Source organism: Meles meles, chromosome 21, assembly GCF_922984935.1.
Source record: "Meles meles chromosome 21, mMelMel3.1 paternal haplotype, whole genome shotgun sequence".
Classification (NCBI taxonomy): domain Eukaryota; kingdom Metazoa; phylum Chordata; class Mammalia; order Carnivora; family Mustelidae; genus Meles; species Meles meles.
In genome coordinates this window covers 6,300,906-6,320,105 of record NC_060086.1, presented here as the reverse complement: position 1 = coordinate 6,320,105, position 19,200 = coordinate 6,300,906, and the positions used below count along the sequence as shown (strand labels likewise).

General features: G+C 58.2%; 1 protein-coding gene across 6 annotated transcripts in view; it reads left to right on the top strand.

Moving 5' to 3' along the window:
• Positions 1-19,200, top strand: part of GTF2IRD1 (GTF2I repeat domain containing 1) — a 94,352-nt gene that overhangs the window by 56,788 nt on the left and 18,364 nt on the right. For 5 of the 6 annotated variants that reach the window (XM_045993464.1, XM_045993463.1, XM_045993460.1 and 2 more), the window contains exons 16-22: positions 653-718; positions 1,388-1,571; positions 8,192-8,241; positions 8,455-8,511; positions 9,681-9,764; positions 13,100-13,283; positions 13,796-13,824. In XM_045993464.1, coding sequence (XP_045849420.1) covers positions 653-718; positions 1,388-1,571; positions 8,192-8,241; positions 8,455-8,511; positions 9,681-9,764; positions 13,100-13,283; positions 13,796-13,824 — 654 coding nt within the window. The remainder of the gene's footprint in view (positions 1-652; positions 719-1,387; positions 1,572-8,191; positions 8,242-8,454; positions 8,512-9,680; positions 9,765-13,099; positions 13,284-13,795; positions 13,825-19,200) is intronic. The other variant, XM_045993465.1, reaches the window with a different exon arrangement.

Sequence of the window (19,200 nt, the reverse complement as noted above, 5' to 3'; positions counted from 1 at the left end):
TTAAGTCTGGAGTCGGAGCAAGTTGTATTGAGGCCGGAAAGCTCAAAATTGGCTTTGGTTCCAACAGCCCTGCCCATTCTCAGGAACAGCGCTCCTTCCCTTCCTGCTGAGTGAGAGTTGTGCAGGAAGAGAGATCAAAGTGGGGATGGTCTCTTTCCTCTTTGGAGTACCTGCCCCTGGAATGGGATGGGAGTGGGTGTGTGAGGAGAGAAGGGTCCTTTCCCTAAACCCAGCCTGACCTCCATCGGGGGGGGGGGGGGGGGGGGGGGTGAAACGTCCACCGCCACCTGGTGGCAGCGTACTCAGTGTGCCGGCTTGCCATTCACCCACTAGCTAAGTCACTGCCTCAGCCGTCTAGAATGACACACGCTTAGAAAGATTTGCGGTTCTGCGTAGGTGGCAGAATCTTCCAAATCTTGATACCTTAGACCTGATTTTAGAAGCAGACAGTTGAGTTCAGAAACTGTAGACCCGTCTGGGGGTGCCATTTCTGAGGAAATAGCTTTTCTGCTACCTCCACGGCCCCAGCCTTCCCCCATTCCAGGGTCCCAATGCAGGGTCCTTCTTGGTGCTGGCAAAGCTGGGACATGAGCTCCGAAGGGGAGTCCTGCTGCCCCCAGGGAGGCCCAACGGGCTGCCTTTTGCCTTCCAGACAGCCACGGTGACGTGATCCGGCCCTTGCGGAAGCAGGTGGAACTGCTTTTCAATACGCGATATGGTGAGCCAGGAGCCGGCCGGGGCCCCGGGCAGCGCCCCGTCCCTGCAGCGGCCCTGTTTGCCGAGGGTCTTTGGGTCCCTCCTGCTCCCTGCCCTGGGACGAGGCAGGGAGGGGACCAAGGGGCCAGGGCCCACTGGGAAGGGGATGGGGACACCCAGGGAAACCGTTCCTCCTGCCACGCAGCCCCTGGCCTTTGCCACCTGCCCGTTCCCAGTCGGCCTTGGCCTCCGGTTGGAGAACCTGTTCTGTCCACTGCCGTAGCTGCCCCTCCGTCCTCACGGACACCCTCCTTCGGGTCCTCAGGAGGACACGTACCAGCAAGACCTTTCCCACTCGAGAGTCCGGGAAAGAGGATGGGGGCGGGGCAGGCAGAGGAGGCTATCCATTTATTAGGCCCCAGTGGTTTGCTGGGCACTGGCCTGAGGCTTCACGCACGTTCTCCCATCTCACGAAACTCCTGCGTCCTCCTGTCCCATCCCGGTCTCTTACCCACAGACAGGGGTCATGGTACCCGCCTCTCAGGGTGGGGGGGTCAACTCAGCACTGACCTTCGAGGGAGCCCTGGCACCTGCTTCCCCACCCCCACCCCCGCACAGACGCGGGCGGCTAGAGCCGGGGCTCGTGGCCCCCGTAGTCCCGGATGGCCCTACAGCAGCCGTGTCTCCGCAGCCAAGGCCATCGGCATCTCGGAGCCCGTCAAGGTGCCCTACTCCAAGTTCCTGATGTACCCCGAGGAGCTGTTTGTGGTGGGGCTGCCTGAAGGCATCTCCCTCCGCAGGCCCAACTGCTTCGGGATCGCCAAGCTCCGGAAGATCCTGGAGGCAAGCAACGGCATCCAGTTCGTCATCAAGAGGTGAGGCCCGGCCGCGTCCGCGGTGGGGGGCTGGCCCCAGCGCCGGGGAGGAGCGCCAGAGCGCCATCTTCGTCTTCACATCGGGGCAGGCTTTTTTGGTGTTTTGGAACAGTGGGGTGTTAGGTAGGGTTTGGCCCCGGTTGGGCCGGCGGGAGGTTGCCCGGACCCTGCCTGGGCCTGCCGGACCCAAAGCAACGCGCCCGTTTGTCTCCATGTGGAATGGGAATCTGCCCGCCGGCTGCCTCTCCTGGACCGTTCCGCACGTTCTCTGGGCATGTGTGGGTATCCTGGGCTGGGGGCCTCGGGGTGCTGCTGACGGCAGTGGCCCCCAAATTGGGAGATTTGTGACATACCTTCATGGCGGGTGATGGGGCATATCTGGTGAGAGCATTTAGGCAGAGGGAGGAGCAGGTGCAAAGGTCCTGGGGCAGGGCGTGGGTGCGTGTTTGAAGACCAGTGATACACTGGTGCGGCTGTGCACAGTGAGCGAGGAAAGGGTGGTCAAGCCCAGGAGGGAGCAGGGTTCTGATCATGGAGGGTCTTGGCCTGGCTGAAAGAGTTTGGATTTTATTTTACATTTATTGAGAACTCACTGAAAGATTCCAAGGAGAATATGACATGATCTGGTCTTTTTTTTTTTTTTTTTTTTTTTTTTCTTCTGCTGCTGTGAGATAGGGGACCCCGGGGTTGTGGGCAGGGCGGAAGCAAGGACCAAGGAGGAGGCTTTGCTCTGGCCCCGGGGATAGGCGGGCGGCTTGGTGAGAAGTCACTTTCAGGCCGTGTTCTGCAGATGGACTGTCAGAATTCGCTGATACGTCGGATATGGGGTGTGCAAGAAAGGGGGGTCTGAATGACCCGGGGTCGAGGCTGAGCACCTGGGGCGGCATCTCACCATTCTCTGAGCTGGGGGGTGCAGGAGAAGGCCACGATCCGGAGTGGGGTCAGATGTCTGTTGTGCTTGCGGGGCCTGGGGCCTTCCAGGGGCAGCGGGGGTGGCAGGTGGATAATGGGACACCCCCCCCCCCACTCAGGGGACAGGTTGGGGCAGGGACAAGATGTTGGGAGCGGAATATCCTGAACATCCAGATTCGGGGGGACATGCCACATGGGGGCCGCCTGCCTCATCTGTCCTCCAAACCAAGAATCAGAAGCACTCGGGCGGCCCGGCGGCAGGAGCCAAGTTCACGCATTGCCTCCTGGGCTGACCTTTTTCTCATAGTTCAGCGGAGACACAGCTTCCCTCTCCTGTGCTCACGAGCATTTTTCACACCACTTTATACTTAGAAAGGGAGGCGGGTTAGCCCGGTGACTCTCTGGCGGACTTGAGAGGCCGTCTCCGGGGTCCGAGCCCAGACCTCCCGCTCTTCGCCGTGACCTTGGCCAGCTTGCTCTCAGGGGCTGTTAACGGGGAAGCACCGTAGCATGTCCCGGAGTGACGGAGGTCACGGCCCAGCAAAGGGCCTGGCACACTTGAAGTACCCCATTGAGATGGGTTTGTTTGTTTTTTTCCCCTAACGTTGGGTTTATTTAATGACATTCAGTAAAACTCCCGGTTTTAGGTGTATACGTACCCGTTTGAACGTCGACGAGCTCACGCGTCCTATAACCGCCACCGCCCTGAAGATACGGGCCGGTCTCATGATGTACTATATGGTGACTAACAACATGATCAAAAATAAATCAATAAAAATTTAATTTAAAGAAGAAGAAAAGATACAGGACAGCCCTGTCTCCCCAAAACCTTCCCTGTGTCCCTTGGCGACTGTGGATCTCTCTTCTGCCGTCGCTTTGCCTTTTCCAGAACATCCTACAGGTGCCGTGATTCGGCTGCTGCCTTTTGAGTTGGCTTCTCTCCCTTAGCTTTTGAGTTTCATTCGTGTGGTTGCCTGGATGAGGATCCCGTGTCTTTAAAAATAGATCGTTTTAAAGAGTAAGTTTCACGGACTCCAGCCTCCGGAAAGCCAGGCAAGGACGAGGGCCCACGTAGGGAGAACGCGATGAGCTTTGCCGGGCACGGTGTTTGGTGGGGGAAGGGGGTGGCCTCGTGGGGTGATTCTGAGAGATTTGGGCCCTTTGTGTATTTTGTTACTTCTCATTTTAAAGTCCAGCAGAAAAATGAAATTAAGTAAAAAAATAAAACCATGGGGCGCCTGGGTGACTCAGTGGGTTAAAGCCTCTGCCTTCAGCTCAGTTAATGATCTCAGGATCCTGGGATTGAGCCCCGCTTCGGGCTCTCTGCTCAGCAAGGAGCCTGCTTCCTCCTCTCTCTCTCTCTGCTTGCCTCTGCCTACTTGTGTTCTCTGTCTGTCAAGTAAATAAATAAAATATTAAAAAAGGGGCGCCTGGGTGGCTCAGTGGGTTAAGCCTCTGCCTTCGGCTCAGGTCATGATCTCGGGGTCCTGGGATCGAGCCCCGCATCGGGCTCTCTGCTTGGCGGGGAGCCTGCTTCCTCCTCTCTCTGCCTGCCTGTCTCTCTGCCTACTTGTGATCTCTCTCTGTCAAATGAATAAATAAAATCTTAAAAAAAAATTAAAGAAAAAGTAAAGACCAGCAGAAAATACTGTTAGGGATATTTAGCACAAAAGAGCCGCTCGTCACCGATCCTCCTGTAGAGGAGGGCGCCTTCGGGCGGGGCTGACGGAAGTGTCCCGGGGTCAGGTCGGAGCACAGCCGTACCGCTGCTGCCCGAGTGCACCGCAAACCAGGGCTGGGCGTACTTGGAGACTGAATGTTGCGGCAGGTATGTTCCATTTCAATAGGGCTGCGCATCCATCTCCTGTGTACACAAGGGCACGCGTATCCTGGCCTGACGGGGCTTCGGTGACGAGGCGTCACGGATGGGAGCGGCTTACCCAACGGAAACGTATTTCTCACTGTTCTGGGGGCTGGAAGTCCAAGGTCAAGGTGCCGGCAGGGTTGGCCTCTCCCGACGCCGGTCCCCTTCATTGTGCCTCCCACGTGGCCTTTCCTCCGTGTGCACACATCCCCGGTGTCTCTTTCCATGGGACTTAATCTTCTTCTTAGAAAGGCACCTGGCCTGGAATGAGAGCCCCTCTGTTGTCCTCATTGAAATGTAACCACCTGTTCAAAGACCCCATCTTCAGATATAGTCCCATTCTGAGGTCCTGGGAGGTCAGGACTTTAACATCTGAAATTCGGAGGAGACACAGTTCAGCCTGTAAAAATATAGAATTGACCCTGGGCGCCTGGGTGGCTCAGTCATGAAGCATCGGCCTTTGGCTCAGGTCATGATCCCACAGACCTGGGATCGAGCCCCGCATCAGGCTCCCTGCTCAGCAGGAAGCCTGCTTCCCCCTCTCCCCCTGCCTGTGTTACCTCTCTTACGGTGTCTCTCTCTGTCAAACAAATAAATTAAAATCTACCCTGGAACCATATGGGGGTTAGGAGTGCTTTCCCCCCGAGCCCCTTTGTAGTTGAAAATTCACGTATAACTTCTGACTCCCCACAAACCTAGCTACTTAGACCTGAAACGAACATAACATTGTGTGTCCACTGCAAGCAGATTAGGGGCGCCCGAGTGGCTCAGTGGGTTGAGTGTCTGCCTTCGGCTCAGGTCATGATCTCGGGGTCCTGGGATCGAGCCCTGCGTCAGGCTACACGCTTGATGGCAGGTCTGCTTGAGATTCCTTCTCTCCCTCTGCCCTTCCCTTCTCTCTAAAATAAATAAATCAGGGGCGCCTGGGTGGCTCACTGGGTTGAGCATCTGCCTTCGGCTCAGGTCATGATCTCGGGGTCCTGGGATCGAGCCCTGCGTCGGGCTACATGCTTGATGGCAGGTCTGCTTGAGATTCCTTCTCTCCCTCTGCCCTTCCCTTCTCTCTAAAATAAATAAATCAGGGGCGCCTGGGTGGCTCAGTGGGTTAAAGCCTCTGCCTTCAGCTCAGGTCATGATCCCAGGGTCCTGGGATTGAGCCCCGCATCGGGCTCTCTGCTCAGCAGGGAGCCACTTCCCCTCTCTCTGCCTGCCTCTCTGCCTGCTTGTCATCTCTGTCAGATAAATAAATAAAATCTTTTAAAAAATCAAATCAAATCAATCAGTCTTCAAAGAAGGAAAATAACCTCTTAACTCCTGATAACCTACTGTTGCCCAAAAGCCTTACCGATAACAGTCGATTGACATGTCTTTTATATTTGCATATATAACGTACTGTATTATTACAACAGAGTAAACTAGGAAAAAGGAAATGTGAAAAAAACTATGAAGAAAAGGCATTTACAGTCCTGTATCGAGGAAACCATGCGTGTACGTCGGCCTGCGCAGTTCCGACGCGTGTTGAACGGTCAGCTGCGTGTTCGTGTGTGTGAGAAACGCCTACGGGAGACATCACTCCCGACTGTCACTCTTTCTTTCTTTCTTTTTATATTTTCTTTATTCATTTGACAGAGAGAGATCACAAGCAGGCAGAGAGGCAGGTGGGGGCAGGGGGGAAGCAGGCTCCCCACGAGCAGGGAGCCTGCTGCGGGGCTCGATTCCAGGACCCTGGGATCATGACCTGAGCCAAAGGCAGAGGCTTTAACCCACTGAGCTGCCCAGGCGCCCCTGATTGTCACTCTTTCTGAGTTCCACGTCCTTCCAAACAATATTCCAGACAACCACGACCAGTTACGGGTCGCACAAAGTCAGCTTAAACCTTCTAAACCTCCAGTCAGAAAGCGTCTGTACCCCAGTCCTTAAACCTGCACGCCAAGTTCTCATTTTCTGTGCCTCCTGGGAGGAGGGGCCCTTGCTTTCGTTCAGTTCTCCGAAGTTAAGAAACCCTTTGGAAGTTGAAAATCACGCGTGGATTCACACGGACAGGGGACGGCTACCCAGGGAAGTCGTGGAAGGTTCTGGCTCATGCCGTGCTGCCGCGCGTTCCGATAACAACCACCGGGCGTAAGCTGGCCCCGGCTGCAAATTCAGGGTTCCCTGGGCCGCCCATGCTTCCGGGCAGCGGTCTTAGAATCCTTCCCGGGGCTCAGTAATTAGCTAAAACCCTTCACAGAACTCGGGAAAGTGTTGTATTACCGTTACAGTTTTATACCAAGGATTCTGTAATCAAGACAGCCAGACAGAGACGTGAAAGTCAAGGTCCCCATGGTATCAGGACATGTCACCCTCCAGCACCGAGCTTCCGTGCCCACGGTCTTTATTGGGATTCGTGCTTGCTTGGGTCATTGGCTGTGTGACTGAGCTCCGTCTGCGGCCCCCTCCCCACTCCAGAAATCAGGAGGGTGGGCGGACATCAGGTGACTTAAAGCCCCAGTCCTCTGATCACAGGGTCTGGGTTCCAGAATCCCGAGTCACCTCATTAGCATAAACTTAGGCGTGATCCCAGGGTCCCACCAGGAATAAGAACTCGGATATTCCTGCCCCTCGAGAAATACCAAAGGTGAGAGGTTATGTCCCAGGACGCAGGGACAAGGACGAAACTCTTTATTATATAGTACTGACTCTAAGTGCCCTGTTTTCCCTGCAGACTTGTCCAGCTAGGGTAGGCCTGTCCGCTCTAAGAGAAGGAGGCATGGTCTGGAATCTGTGGCAGGCTGAGGGCATGGGGGGGGCCACGCAGGCCAGAGGAAGGCGGACAGGGGATGATGGGGTGGGACAGGTAGTGGAACCACTCCTTCAGATCTCCTGAAAGGTGTCGCGGGACAGGGGTGCTGGACTAAGGGTCTGTGGGTAAGGCTGCGGAGAGGTAATGAGCTCCCCGTCACGGAGGTAGCCAAGCAGTGGCACAGAGGAGACCGGGCCTAGAAGGGAGACCAAAGGCCAGACTCTCAGGGTATATGCCTCCCCCAGGCCAGGGGGCCTGTGGATGAGGACTTGGTGCCTCTCCTGGCAACAGGTACCTGGCATCTGGGTATCTGCCCAGATCTGGGCTCACGGGGTCCTAGGGAGGAGGGAGGAGGCACAGCCCCAGCCTCAGGAACTGGAAAAGGCCTCAGACTGCGTGTAGAACCCTCCACACACACACTCCCTCTCCCGCTTCTCCTTGTGGGGAAACTGAGGCCCAGAATGTAGAGACTGGCATCCCCACTGTCCCCTGCGCGAGTCAGGAGCGGAGCAGACCTTGAGGGACCCCTGCCCCTCCCTGCTGCGTGGCCTTGGGCACCTCGCTCACCTCCTCAACGCCTGTGTCCTCCTCCGGTAAATGGGGTGATGGAAACAGTTCACGCCTCCAACACGTCAAGAGGGCACCAGACATCTGGGAAGGGCTTTGTGCGGTCTCGAGATACAGATGTGAGTCGAAAGCGGGGGTTGGTCCCCAAGGCCCTGACTCCGAGTGACACAGCAGCTCTGAGGGGTCCCCCAGAAACCCCAGACCTTGCCTGCCCCTCCGAGGTCTTGCCACGTGGTCAGCCCTGGCTGCTTCTCTGCTTCACACTGGCCCCGTGGGCAGTGTCCCAGAACCGAGGGCACCGTCCGCTTGGTCTGGGTCGGGCCGCCGTCCCTCTGGGCTTGATCCTCAGAGCCCCCCAATCTCAGGTGTGGGTCTGCAGGACAGGTGTGGGGGATCAGGTGGAGGGGGGCAGGGATGGGGGACCCCAGAGCTGGGAGGGCCTGTACAGGAAGGCCGGAGGGGCCTGAGCGATTGTCCCTTCGTGGTGTTTTCCAGGCCCGAGCTGCTCACCGAGGGAGTCAAGGAGCCCATCACGGACAGCCAAGGTACCCCGGGCAGGGCCACGGGCCAAGGCACCAGCCGGCTGTGGGAGGGGTCTCAGCTCTGTCCCTGTCCCTCATCCTTCCTCTAGCCCAGTCCCGCCTCCCAGCGCCCCCAGCACCCTCCCTGTCGGGTTTCCCCACCCACAGATACCACCTCCCCCCAGGGGGCCCAGGAGCTGGCTGCTCACCCTGGCTTCTCTCCCCCCCCGCCCCCAGAGAGGGATTCCGGGGACCCTCTTGCGGACGAGAGCCTGAAGAGACAGGGTTTTCAAGGTAAGGTTGTAGCTCAGGATGGGGTCAGCTGTCCCAGTGCCGTGACCTCGACCTGGCTTGGGTTTGGACAGCCAGACTGGGGGGGGGGCCCTGACGCCAGGGCCTGGGGGTCTGAACGAGGCCGGCTGGCAGGTGGAGCCGGAGGGCGTGGAGGGCGGCAGGTCGCAGGACTTGGCCCGCTGTCCGTCCGGCCCGCTCTGTATCAGGCTGTCCGCGTCTCCTGAATGCCCGAAGCCAAAGGGTGGGGGGCGAGGGCCCCGAGGGGCAGGGGGTTCTATGGAGGAGAACATTGCCGGGCCAAGAAGGGCGGCGAGGCAGGGAGGATGGGTGGAAGGTAGGAGAAGCTTGCGGCGGTCCGGCGGGTGGGCGGGCAGGAGAGACAGAAGCAGGAGGCCCGCGTGTGTGGGGGGACAGCCAGGGGGTGGCCACGCGTCCCCGAGGCCAGGTCGTTCCCCAGGTGGCCCCTGGCTGGTCCCTGGGGCTCTGAGGAGAGGGAGAGAGGTCAGCGAGACCAGGGACAGGAAGGGCCAGCCCAGAGAGCGGGGCGCCCAGAAATGGTACCCAGATCCCGGAGGGGTGGCTGCTCCCTGCCCTGTTTCTGTTGCCTCCCGGGCAGCTGGAAGTGGCTGCCAGGAGGGACCCCCTGGCTTCCAGCCCACCCGCGGCTCTTCATAGCCTCACAGCACACGGGTCCTCACCACACCCGCCTTGGGGACCCTCCCTCCTTCCCTCCCCTTTCTGTCTCGAGGTCAGGGGCCCTTCTGGGGCCCCCATGGCATGGCTGGCGCGTGGGCTCCTTAGACAATGCCCCCGGCTGGGGGAGTGACCTGGGGTGGCCCTCCCCACCGGCCCCCCAGAGCCGCAGAACCTGCTCCCCGCTCGTGGGGCCTCTCATCTCCCAGGCTTATTTACTGCTTTGGTGGTTTTCAAATGCCAACAATTAACTTCATTTCCCCACTCATGGCTGTTGGCACAACTGTGTGCGTCCTCCCGGAAAAACACGTCTCCGTCCAGACGTTCCTGCTGAGGGACTCTTGAGGGGCCCACACCGAGGGTCCGATAATTGCCCGAGAGGGACCTCCCCACCCTGAGAAAATCACATCCCTTAAAAGTCCCCAAATGCCTTTTAATTTAATAGCCCCGACCCATAATCGTTTCTCCCTTTGCAGAAAATTATGACGCTCGACTGTCACGCATCGACATCGCCAACACGTTGAGGGAGCAAGTCCAGGATCTGTTCAATAAGAAATACGGTGAGCCCCCGGGTGCCCGGGCGGTGGGGAGGGCAGCCCGCCCACCCGCCATGGGAGGAGAGGCGGGAACTTCCTGCTCGTGGCCGTGGTCACTTCTGGGAAAACCAGGGACTCACTCACAGACATTTCTTGTGCACCTACCATGTGCTGGACACTGGGCAAACAGCAGTGAAGGAAACAGAGACCCTGCCCTCTTGGGCCCTGTAGGCCAGGGAGGTGAGACAGACCTTCAGTCACCACACACAGAATCTGATGACGACAAGGGCCTGTTCCATGATTTCACAGGAAAAGAGCAAAACTGCTCAGGAGAGACTAACTTGGATTAGGGAGGGAGCCAGAGAGGCCTCTTTAAAGAAAGAATTGAAGGGTGGGTAAGGAGTTCATCTCGCAGAGAAGGAAAGGCAGGCCAGCTAAGGTAATAGCACGTGCAAAGGCCCTGGGGCTTGTCCTCGTAAGGGAGGGGAGGCTGAAGTGGGGACATGGGGCTGGAGGGGCGGGGCCCTGTAGAGGTGGCCAAGACACAGACCCTGTCCCCTAGGCCCTTCGAAGGAACCGTGGTCTCGCTTTTGTGTTTTGTTGGGAGGACTCAAGTGACGGAAGGCACTCTAGTTTTAAAGTATCTTCCTGGCTGCCCACGAGGAAGGTGAACGGGGGCAAGAGGGCAGGGCTGGGCGATCGGCTCGGAGCCGGAGCGACAACAGGCTGGCCGGGCCCCGGCAGGGGTGCTGGAGGATGGTGGATGGAGCGGAGGCAAGCTATGGAGGTCGACTTGAGGTGCCCAGCTGGTGGGGAGCAGGGCGGTGAAGGGGGCTGAGGCCTCCCGTTGAGTCTGACTTGAAGAAAATAGGCTCGTGTGGTTCAGGTGCTTTATGGCCTCAAGTAACAAAAAGAAACACTCCGGCTGCTCCAGCCAAGGGTTTTGGTTGGCTCCCGGCTCCGCTCCTAGGACCACAGACCAGATGAGGCCAAACCCAGCCGCCTAAAGAACAGTGGCCATTATTATTCTTTGTGGTGTCCGTAAGCCAGGAGTCTGGGAGCGGTTCGGGGTGGCTGTCCTTTGGAGTCTGTCCTGGGGCTGTAGTCGGAAGGTGGCTGAAGCCGGGGTCACCTTGACAGCTCCTCGCTCACGTGTGACCGCTGGGCCGGGGAAAGAGCTGGTGCGGGAAGAGACGGGCTGCTCAGGCCTCTGTCCCTGTTCCCATGCCATCTCCCCACGTGGACTCCCCAGCCCCAGCCCAGCGACTCCAAGGTGGCTGGATTTGCCAGCCAGGTGGGAGCCGTCACCTTTGAGAGCCTCCGGGGTCCTCTGTTAGTGGAGGTGATTACGAAGTCCCGCCCAGGGTCAAGAGGAGGGGACATAGGTCCAGTTCTCCATGGGGGAGTGTTGACGACACTAAAAGGAGCCTGTGGGTTGGGAGGAATGTTGGTGCAGCTGTCTCTGGGCAGTATCATTGGCCAGAGCTCACAGCCTGGAAATTCCAGCAGTCGGGCCGCCTTCAGGATCAGCTGGATCCAGTAGTTCCGAGATCTCCTTGGTGTCTTTCCACCAGGTGGACATCAGTCTCAGGCTGGCTTCCCTCTTGGTGGCAAAATGGCCACCGCAGGTTGCGCTATCCCACCTACACCCTGAGGAAGGAGAGGGCTGGCTGTCTTACAGGCTTTCTCCAGAGAGCAGCAGTTTTTTCCCTGGAATTCCTTGAGCCCCTCCTTTGTTTCTTATTGGCCCCCACTGAGTCACATGTCTATTCCTCATCCAATCCCTGTGTCAGGGAAACACCACATGCTCACTGGGTGATCGGGACCTATCCCCGTGATGAGGGAGAGGCAGGGATAGAGCACATGGGGCCTGACAGGTGGACACCCAAACGGTCAGCTAGAGAGAGGGGGCAACGCTCTCACCAAGGAGGGGAAGCTTGACGGGAAGAGGATGGGTGCCATCTTGGATGTCTTGCAAAGACCCATAGGCAAGTGGGGATCCAGTCTACTATTTAGGCCAAGGGGTAGGAGGAGCCAAAAAGAGGACCCAGACCCAGACCCAGACCAAGGAGCCCTGGTATTTAGAGGTCAGGTCTAGGCAGGAGCAGAGTGACCGGAAAGGGTGGAAATCCGGAAAGTACGGGTTCATGGACATCAGAGAGAGGGCTTCAGGGCGGGGAGCGTGGTCATCTGTGCTGAGCTGTGTCGAGAGAAGGGCGGGTGTCTGCTGGATTTGGCCACACGGAGGCCATCCGTCATTGTAGCAAGGGCCAGCGGAGAGGTAAGAAGTGGAGACAGCGGTGTCCCCGTTGATGGATCACGGGTATAAAATTTCCTGTGTGTCCAATTATTTTTTCATCTCAAAAAGGATCTCTTAGCCATCGCATATGACCTTGTCAGCAGCACAGTCAGGATAAAGAATTAAAAACGGGCTGCAGATCCACCGAGATGGAATAGGAGCGGTCGCCAGGGCTCGGGGGCGCGGGGCAGGGAGAGACCGCCGATGGCCGCAGCGTTTCTCTCCGGAGTGATGAATGTGTCCTGGAACTAGCTAGTGGTGAGACTTGAACAACCCCGCGTGTGCTCTGGAAACCCCGGGTCGTACACTTTAAAATGGCCAGCGTTATGGTATGGAAATTATATCTCCATGGAAAAAAAAAAAACAACCACCATAAAAACAGGCTGGAACGTTGGCCAGAAGTCAGGGGTCCTAGGAAGCCACCGAGATTCTGTAAGTGGTGGATACAGATGACAGATCAGGCTCTGAGTTTCCTGGGAGCCAGAGCAAAAAGAGAAATGAGTCCGGTTTTACCAGGACTCATTCTTGCCCAGAGAAGGCTCAGCTCCTCACTGAGGAGCTGAGCCATGTGGAGATTCGCGTCCTCATAAAGACACGTCATCCCCCCTGCCAATGCAGGTCAGCGAGCCCCTTGGACGGATGGCAGGGAGTCCCTTCCCTCTGACCAGGAGGGACCCCGAAGGCAGTCTGCCCTCAGGTGGGGCAGGTCCCGGGGGGTGCTGACGGAGGGTCAGGCATTGTAGGGAAGGGCCAGCCACACCCACAGGTCCCATCCTCCACGCGGAGAGACCAAGGAACCTGAGCCACTGTCCTCCCCGTGGCTGAAGCCTCATGTGCCTGCCTGTTCCTCAGCCCTGCCTGGACACACTCGGCACCCCTGCACGACCTGCTCCCTAACTCCCGGCCCCGCACCGATCATCCCTTCCCACGGGGCTACACGCCAGCCCGCTTACCCCCCCCCACCCCACGTGCACGCCTTCCCGTCACATTTGCACCCCCGCGTCCACACACCGGCCCTGCTCTGGCTCCTGAGGACACGCGCTCCGTCCCACTTCCACAGGAGAAGCCCTGGGCATCAAATACCCCGTCCAGGTCCCCTACAAGCGGATCAAGAGTAACCCCGGCTCGGTGATCATCGAGGGGCTCCCCCCAGGAATCCCGTTTCGAAAGCCCTGCACCTTTGGCTCCCAGAACCTGGAGAGGATCCTCGCCGTGGCTGACAAGATCAAGTTCACGGTCACCAGGTACTCAGGGGAAGGGTGAGGAGGCCAGACCAGTATGAGCACGGCCCTAAGCCTGTCGTGTGATCTGGTCCTGCCTTGTTCCACTATCCGGCGCCATCCTGGGTCCCGGGTCGGGGGAGGGGGTGCAGAAGGGTGACTGCGGACCAGCCAGGGTGCAGGGAACCCCACGTCAGCCCCCACAGCAGAGCGGTGGCCTTCCTGTCGTCTCCTACCCGACCCGCCCGCAGCTCCCACTCACTGCCCTCCCAGCCCCTGGGAGAGGCGGTCGGCCCACTCCAGGGGGAGGACAGGGAGACAGCTGATTTGCCTGGGGTCTCGGAGCCAGCAGGAGGCCCCGGTCCCCCTCCCGCACAGCACAGTGCCACAGCGTCACCGTGTCCAGCCCGAGCAACGAGTCCCCGGGCAGCTTGTTAAAATGCCGTCCCGAGGCAGCCCGTGGGGTGTGGGCCCCAGACGTTTCTGCAGAGCTCTCAGGTTCTCCCCTGATACTCCCATCTCCGTTTCTCTTCCAGGCCTTTTCAAGGACTCATCCCAAAGCCTGGTAAGGGGGGGCCGCTTGGCATGGGAGGCCGGCCGCCGTGCTGGGGGCCAGAGGCCGGAGCCCCGGCTCACTGTGGGACGCCAGGCCCTGCCCTTCTGTTCTCCCACCTCCTCTGGGCACCGGCCCCAGGTGGGAGGAGGAAGGCCACCCTGGAACCTCAGGCCGAGAAAAGGGGGACGGCGGGGCACGGTGACTTGCGTGTTCACCCGGCCGGGGTTCGGGAGGGAGGGGCTGGGCCAGGTCCGTGCCCACCGCTCCTGATGAAGGGGCCTGGTTGACCTCGGTGTGTGGGTGAGCTTGGTGGCGGGTGGTTCATAATCGCAGAGGGAGGGGTTTCTGCATAAGGACCCCCAGACTTGGGCGAGTGCTTCCTCAGCCTCAGAGGGCAAGCTGTCTCTCCTGACCGCCTTTCAGGGCCCTCACTGCCTCCATTTCCTCCGTGGGCTGTGTCCTGGCCCTCCCAAGGCCTGAAGGAGAGGGGCACCTGGCCGGCTCCGTCGGTAGAGCACGTGACCCTTGATCTTGGGGTTGTGAGTTCAAACCCCGTATTGGACATAGAGATTACCAAAAAAAAAAAAAAGACCAGAAAACCCTAAATGAACAGAGACTGCCCCTGTCCCTGCGGGGGCAACATGACTGCCTCAGGAGCCCTCTCGGCTGCCCAGGGTCTCCAGGGCTGACACTGCCTATGCTGAGTTCTTGACCCCAGAGCCTGTGCATGGAGAGACGGGAAGCCTTGCGGCCTTGCCCAGGCCTCGGCCCCATCCGGGGAGGTGCAGAGGGAGAGCAGAAACGCAGTGAGCGTCTGTGTGCTCCCAGCCCCTCCTTCCAGAAGGCTGGGTCCCCGTGGGGGCCTGAGTGTGTAGCTGCCCGGGGGTGGAGGGGAGACACAATTATTAATGAGCTTGCGGAGCAGGAAAGAAGGTCAGTTCTGACACCTCACCTGGGCTACAAGGCTTTGCCCTGGGACCTTTTTACGGAGGAGGACACGGAGGCCGAGGGAACATCAGTGACTCGCCCAGATGCCCACCTTTGCTGAAGGGACTGTTGGGTCCAAAGCCTGGCTCCGGGCAGGCAGGCAGGCCCCATGATGTGGGTGGTCCATAACTCAGCAGCCGCCGAGTAGAGGAAAGTCAGGCTTTGCGGAGGAACACAGCGGGGCAGAAGGTCCACGGCGACCTTCCCGCAGACCACAGGGCTGGCCATCCTGCTGACAAGTCTCTCCAGCCCAGGGAGCCCGGTGGCCCACTGGCTGTTAGAGGAACTTCCTGACGTCTCCGGGCCATTCAGCCTGTCCACCCACCCCTCGGCCTGTGCTCTGGCTCTTCTGTGTGCGGAGAGAGCCCTGGGAAATGCTTTCTCTGCCCATGTGATGTGGACCAGGGTGGCAGGCTGCCTGGAGGAGGCGGTGGGAAAGTAGCCCTTGGCCCAGCCCTCAGGGATGGACCTGCGGTGCCTTTCCAGGCATTGGCATCCCAGACTGGGTGACCCCTGGGAAAGGTCGGGACAGCTTACTCATGCCGCATGTCACGCTGCGCGGGGAAGGTGTCCAGGCTCACGGGGGCCTCCGAGAGCTCACTAGAGATCACAGCCTGTCTCCAAGCCCTCCAGCAGACAGTCGCCGAAGCCCACACAGGCCAGCTCCTGGGGTCCCCAGGAGAACCGGAGCGGGGGCTCAGGTGTCTGGGGGAGGTGGGACGTTGGCAGGTGCCGTAGTCTGGAGGAAGGTGGGCTGAACCGGACGCGGGTGCCCAGGGCACATGGATGGCAGGCGTGGGTTGTGGGTTGTGGGTCGGTGGCAGCATGTGGACCGCGTAGACTGTAGGAAACCCAGTCTGGTGCTCAGACCTGGGTTCAAATCCCTGCCCCACCCCCCCCATACTGCCCACGTGACCCTGGGCGCCTTATTTCACATCCGCGAGCCTCTGCTTATCTGTGTGATGGGAAAAGGCGTACCTGCCTCCTTAGGTGATCGGAATTGGGTAAATGGTGGACAGTGACGGGCTGTGGAGGACTGTTTTCCCCCTGCTGTCCTGGGGGCTTCATCCTGACGCTTGAGTGAGACGTTGGGGCATCATTCAGCCCGGGCTGGCAGTGACGGGGAGTGCTCAGCCGGGGGGACGGTGGCAGCGGTTGTTCCTGGGGTTTAAGAAGGCTTCCTGGAGGAGGTGGCGTTACACCAGGCCTCGGGGACGAGGAGAACAGCGTGTGGTACAGATGCAGGCCCAGCCCAAGCAAAGGCACACGGGGGACATCGGGGGCCGTGGCTGGGGCAGGGGCAGCGTTGAAACCAGCTTGGCCAGGAGGGTGTGGCACGTCATGGCAAAGGCACAGGCCTTATCCTGGGCACAGTGGGGCCGTCAAGACACTTTCCTATTCCTTCCGTCCTCTTCCAGAAATAGGGAACGGAAACTCAGAAGCGCAAGACATGTAAAATTAAACCAGATTTCTACGGAAAGGCCGCGTTGCATAGTGGGAGAATCGGAGTCCATATTCCTCCCCTTTTCCCTGGGCTCGTGTCCAGGTTCCAGAAGGCTTCACAGTGCCAAGGAGTTAGGGTCAGGGGGCCACCACGTCTTGACGATCATGTGTCCACGTTGGTGCCTACAAGACGTCATGGACAATTGTCCATGCAGAAGGTTGGAGAGATGCCCCTTGCTGCTCCCCGGGGAGGCTCCCCCAGGGCCTGGAACCTTCTAAGAAGCCCACCCGTGTAGCCAGTTCCTACTACAGAGAGCAGACCAGTGACTGGGGTAGGACCTGGTCCATGGGCGGGACGGGGAGGGCAGGTCAGGGGTGCGGCGGGGAGGTGCGGGGCTGTGGGGCTTGGGAAGGGGAGGCCTGTTAAGGTTAGCTCTGAGATTTTCTAGGTGATTTAGCAAAGGCTCCCATAGAAGCCTTTCCTAACAAGAACCATCCGAGACAAGTGCATTCTAAAGACGACGACGACGCTTTGAAGATAAATGGGTCGTTAGACCTGGGGCGTTCATGATGCTTCCTAGACTCGTGGGCTGGGCCAGAGTGGGGCGAGGGTATGGCCTTTCCTGAGCCAGCTTTGTTCTGGGGCAAAAGAGATGATACCAGAGGCCTTTAGTGTTATCCCAACTGGGTACATCACATCTGCCCTCTGGGCCTCAGTTTCCCCCCCAGTGTCTGGTAGCCCTTCTGAGTATTGGCCAGGCGCCTGGCTAATGATGGACTTGGACTGAGTCTCAGAGGACAGTGGGTGGGATTTCGGGCCTCTGGTGGTGGGGGGGAGCCATGGGCCAGCGGCTTAACAGATCCCTAGGGGGCTGGAATGCTGGCTGGAGGGACCTGGTGGAGAGACCTGGGGCTGCAGAGGGCTGGTGGGGCCGGGCCCTCTGCTCAAACCAGCGTGAACTCCAGTCCTGTCTTCAGTGGGCCTGGGGGACCCAGGCATGAGCTCGGGAGCCATAGCGAGTAAGGCCAGGAGAGGTCCACGGTGTTGGAGCTGCTGGCTGCCTCAGTGGGCTTGACCTGCGTTAAAGCAGGGAGGCCGGGCCAGTGGGGCTGGGAGGCAGCTGCCTGGGGACAGCACGAAGAGTCCCTCAAAGCCCAGGGCATCCAGCTCTCGGGCACAGATGTGCACCGGGAGCCACAGGCCACCGTTCCCCACGGAGCACAGCAGGCGTGTTTGCTGGGGAGGGGATCTGGGCGAGCCTGGAGCCAGACCCCGAGGGGCCCCCGGCCGTGGACGCCAGCACGGCAGCAGAGGCTCTTTGGGGTAATGCGGGGAAGCAGCAGCGGTGGGCCCGGGAAGGAGAGGCCCTCTGCCCAGGAGGCTGGTGTAGGAGCAACCACAGAACATTCTAGAAGGTCCTAAAAACCTGAAGGGAAATGCAGATTGTGTGTCTATGGTGGAAGTTTGGAACATACAGAAACCTAAGTGCCCAGATGGCTGTTCGTTTTTAGGATGATACATTTCTTCCAGACTTTCCCCCAGGCTTATTAACTTTACATCTCGCTGTTGTTCTTTCTATAAATTTACGTACACACACGCTGGAAACATAACCACTTTCTGATGTTTTTTAAAGCGCCTGATGACATTCCCTGGTCAGGCTGCGTCATAGTTACTGTCCCGTCCCCCAGCCGGGGACATCGGACAGCTCATACTGTGGACACCTGACCTCTACATCGTGCGCACGATCCGGACAGTCGCAAAGCCTTCCCGTAGCAGCACACGGGGTCTCCCCCAGTCACCAATCTTAGAGGAAGAAGGCGAGTTTCAGAGAGGTTAAGAAACCCGCTCAAGGTCACACAGCTTAGGCCGGTGCTTCCCGGAGCTGTCAGCCGCGCTGGGTGGCTCTTTGCTGCCCCCTTCTGGCTCCCAGCCTCCATAACATGGGCCCTGCCTCTCACCCTTCAGGTTCACAGTTAATCCTTTGGGTTTATGTGTAGGTACAACAAAAATATATTGTCAGAAGAGCGTGTGGCCCTTGGTCTCGGGGTTGTGAGTTCGAGCCCCACGTCGGGTGCAGATATTACTCTTAAATAATAATACATATATTTTATATATTATATATATTACTTTTTAAAAATTATATATATATATAAATTATATATAAAAGAAGGTCTGCCTTCTTTTCGGGTCATGATCTTGGGGTCCGGGGCGAGCTCCCTGCTCAGCAGGGAGTCTACTTCTCGCTCTCCTGCTCCTGCCCCCCGCTTGTGTGCACGCACTCTTTCTAAAACTTTGAATATATATATAAAATACATATATATAAATATATATAAATACATATTTGTATATATAAAATATGTATGTGTATTAAATATATGTATGTATGGCCTGCCTTGTGGCAAGCAGAATCTAGGAATACAAAATAGACCAAAAAAAGTCTCTGCTCTCGTGGAGCTTATTTTCTAATGGGGAGGATACATAAGGACAAAGGGCACCGTACTTGATAGTGACGAATGCCATGGGGACACACAACACAGGTAGGATGTCAAAAGGACAGTTTTAGATAGGCCAGCAGGAGTTAAGACCTGAAGGAAATGCCGGTCTGAGCCAGGTAGAAATCCCAGCAGAAGCGTCTAGGGAGGGAGTCAGTGCAAAGGCCCTGAGGCCCTGGACGTACTTTGGAAGTAAGGCTAGCAGGATTGCTGATGCGGTTAAACGTGGGGTGTGAGCCAAAGATTTTGTCCTGAGCAGCTGGAGGGCGAGAGGGGTCGGGGTCTGTCAGGCACATGAGACACCCAAGTGGCCGGGTTGGACAGGCAGATCTGTAAATCAGAGAGAACATCCTGCTGGAGACATGCAGGTGGGCACGATCCCGCAGGCAGTGTGTTTTGGTCGTGAAGCTGGATCACCATGGGGATGAGCGTGGACGGTTTGGAGGGGCCCAAGGGTGAGCC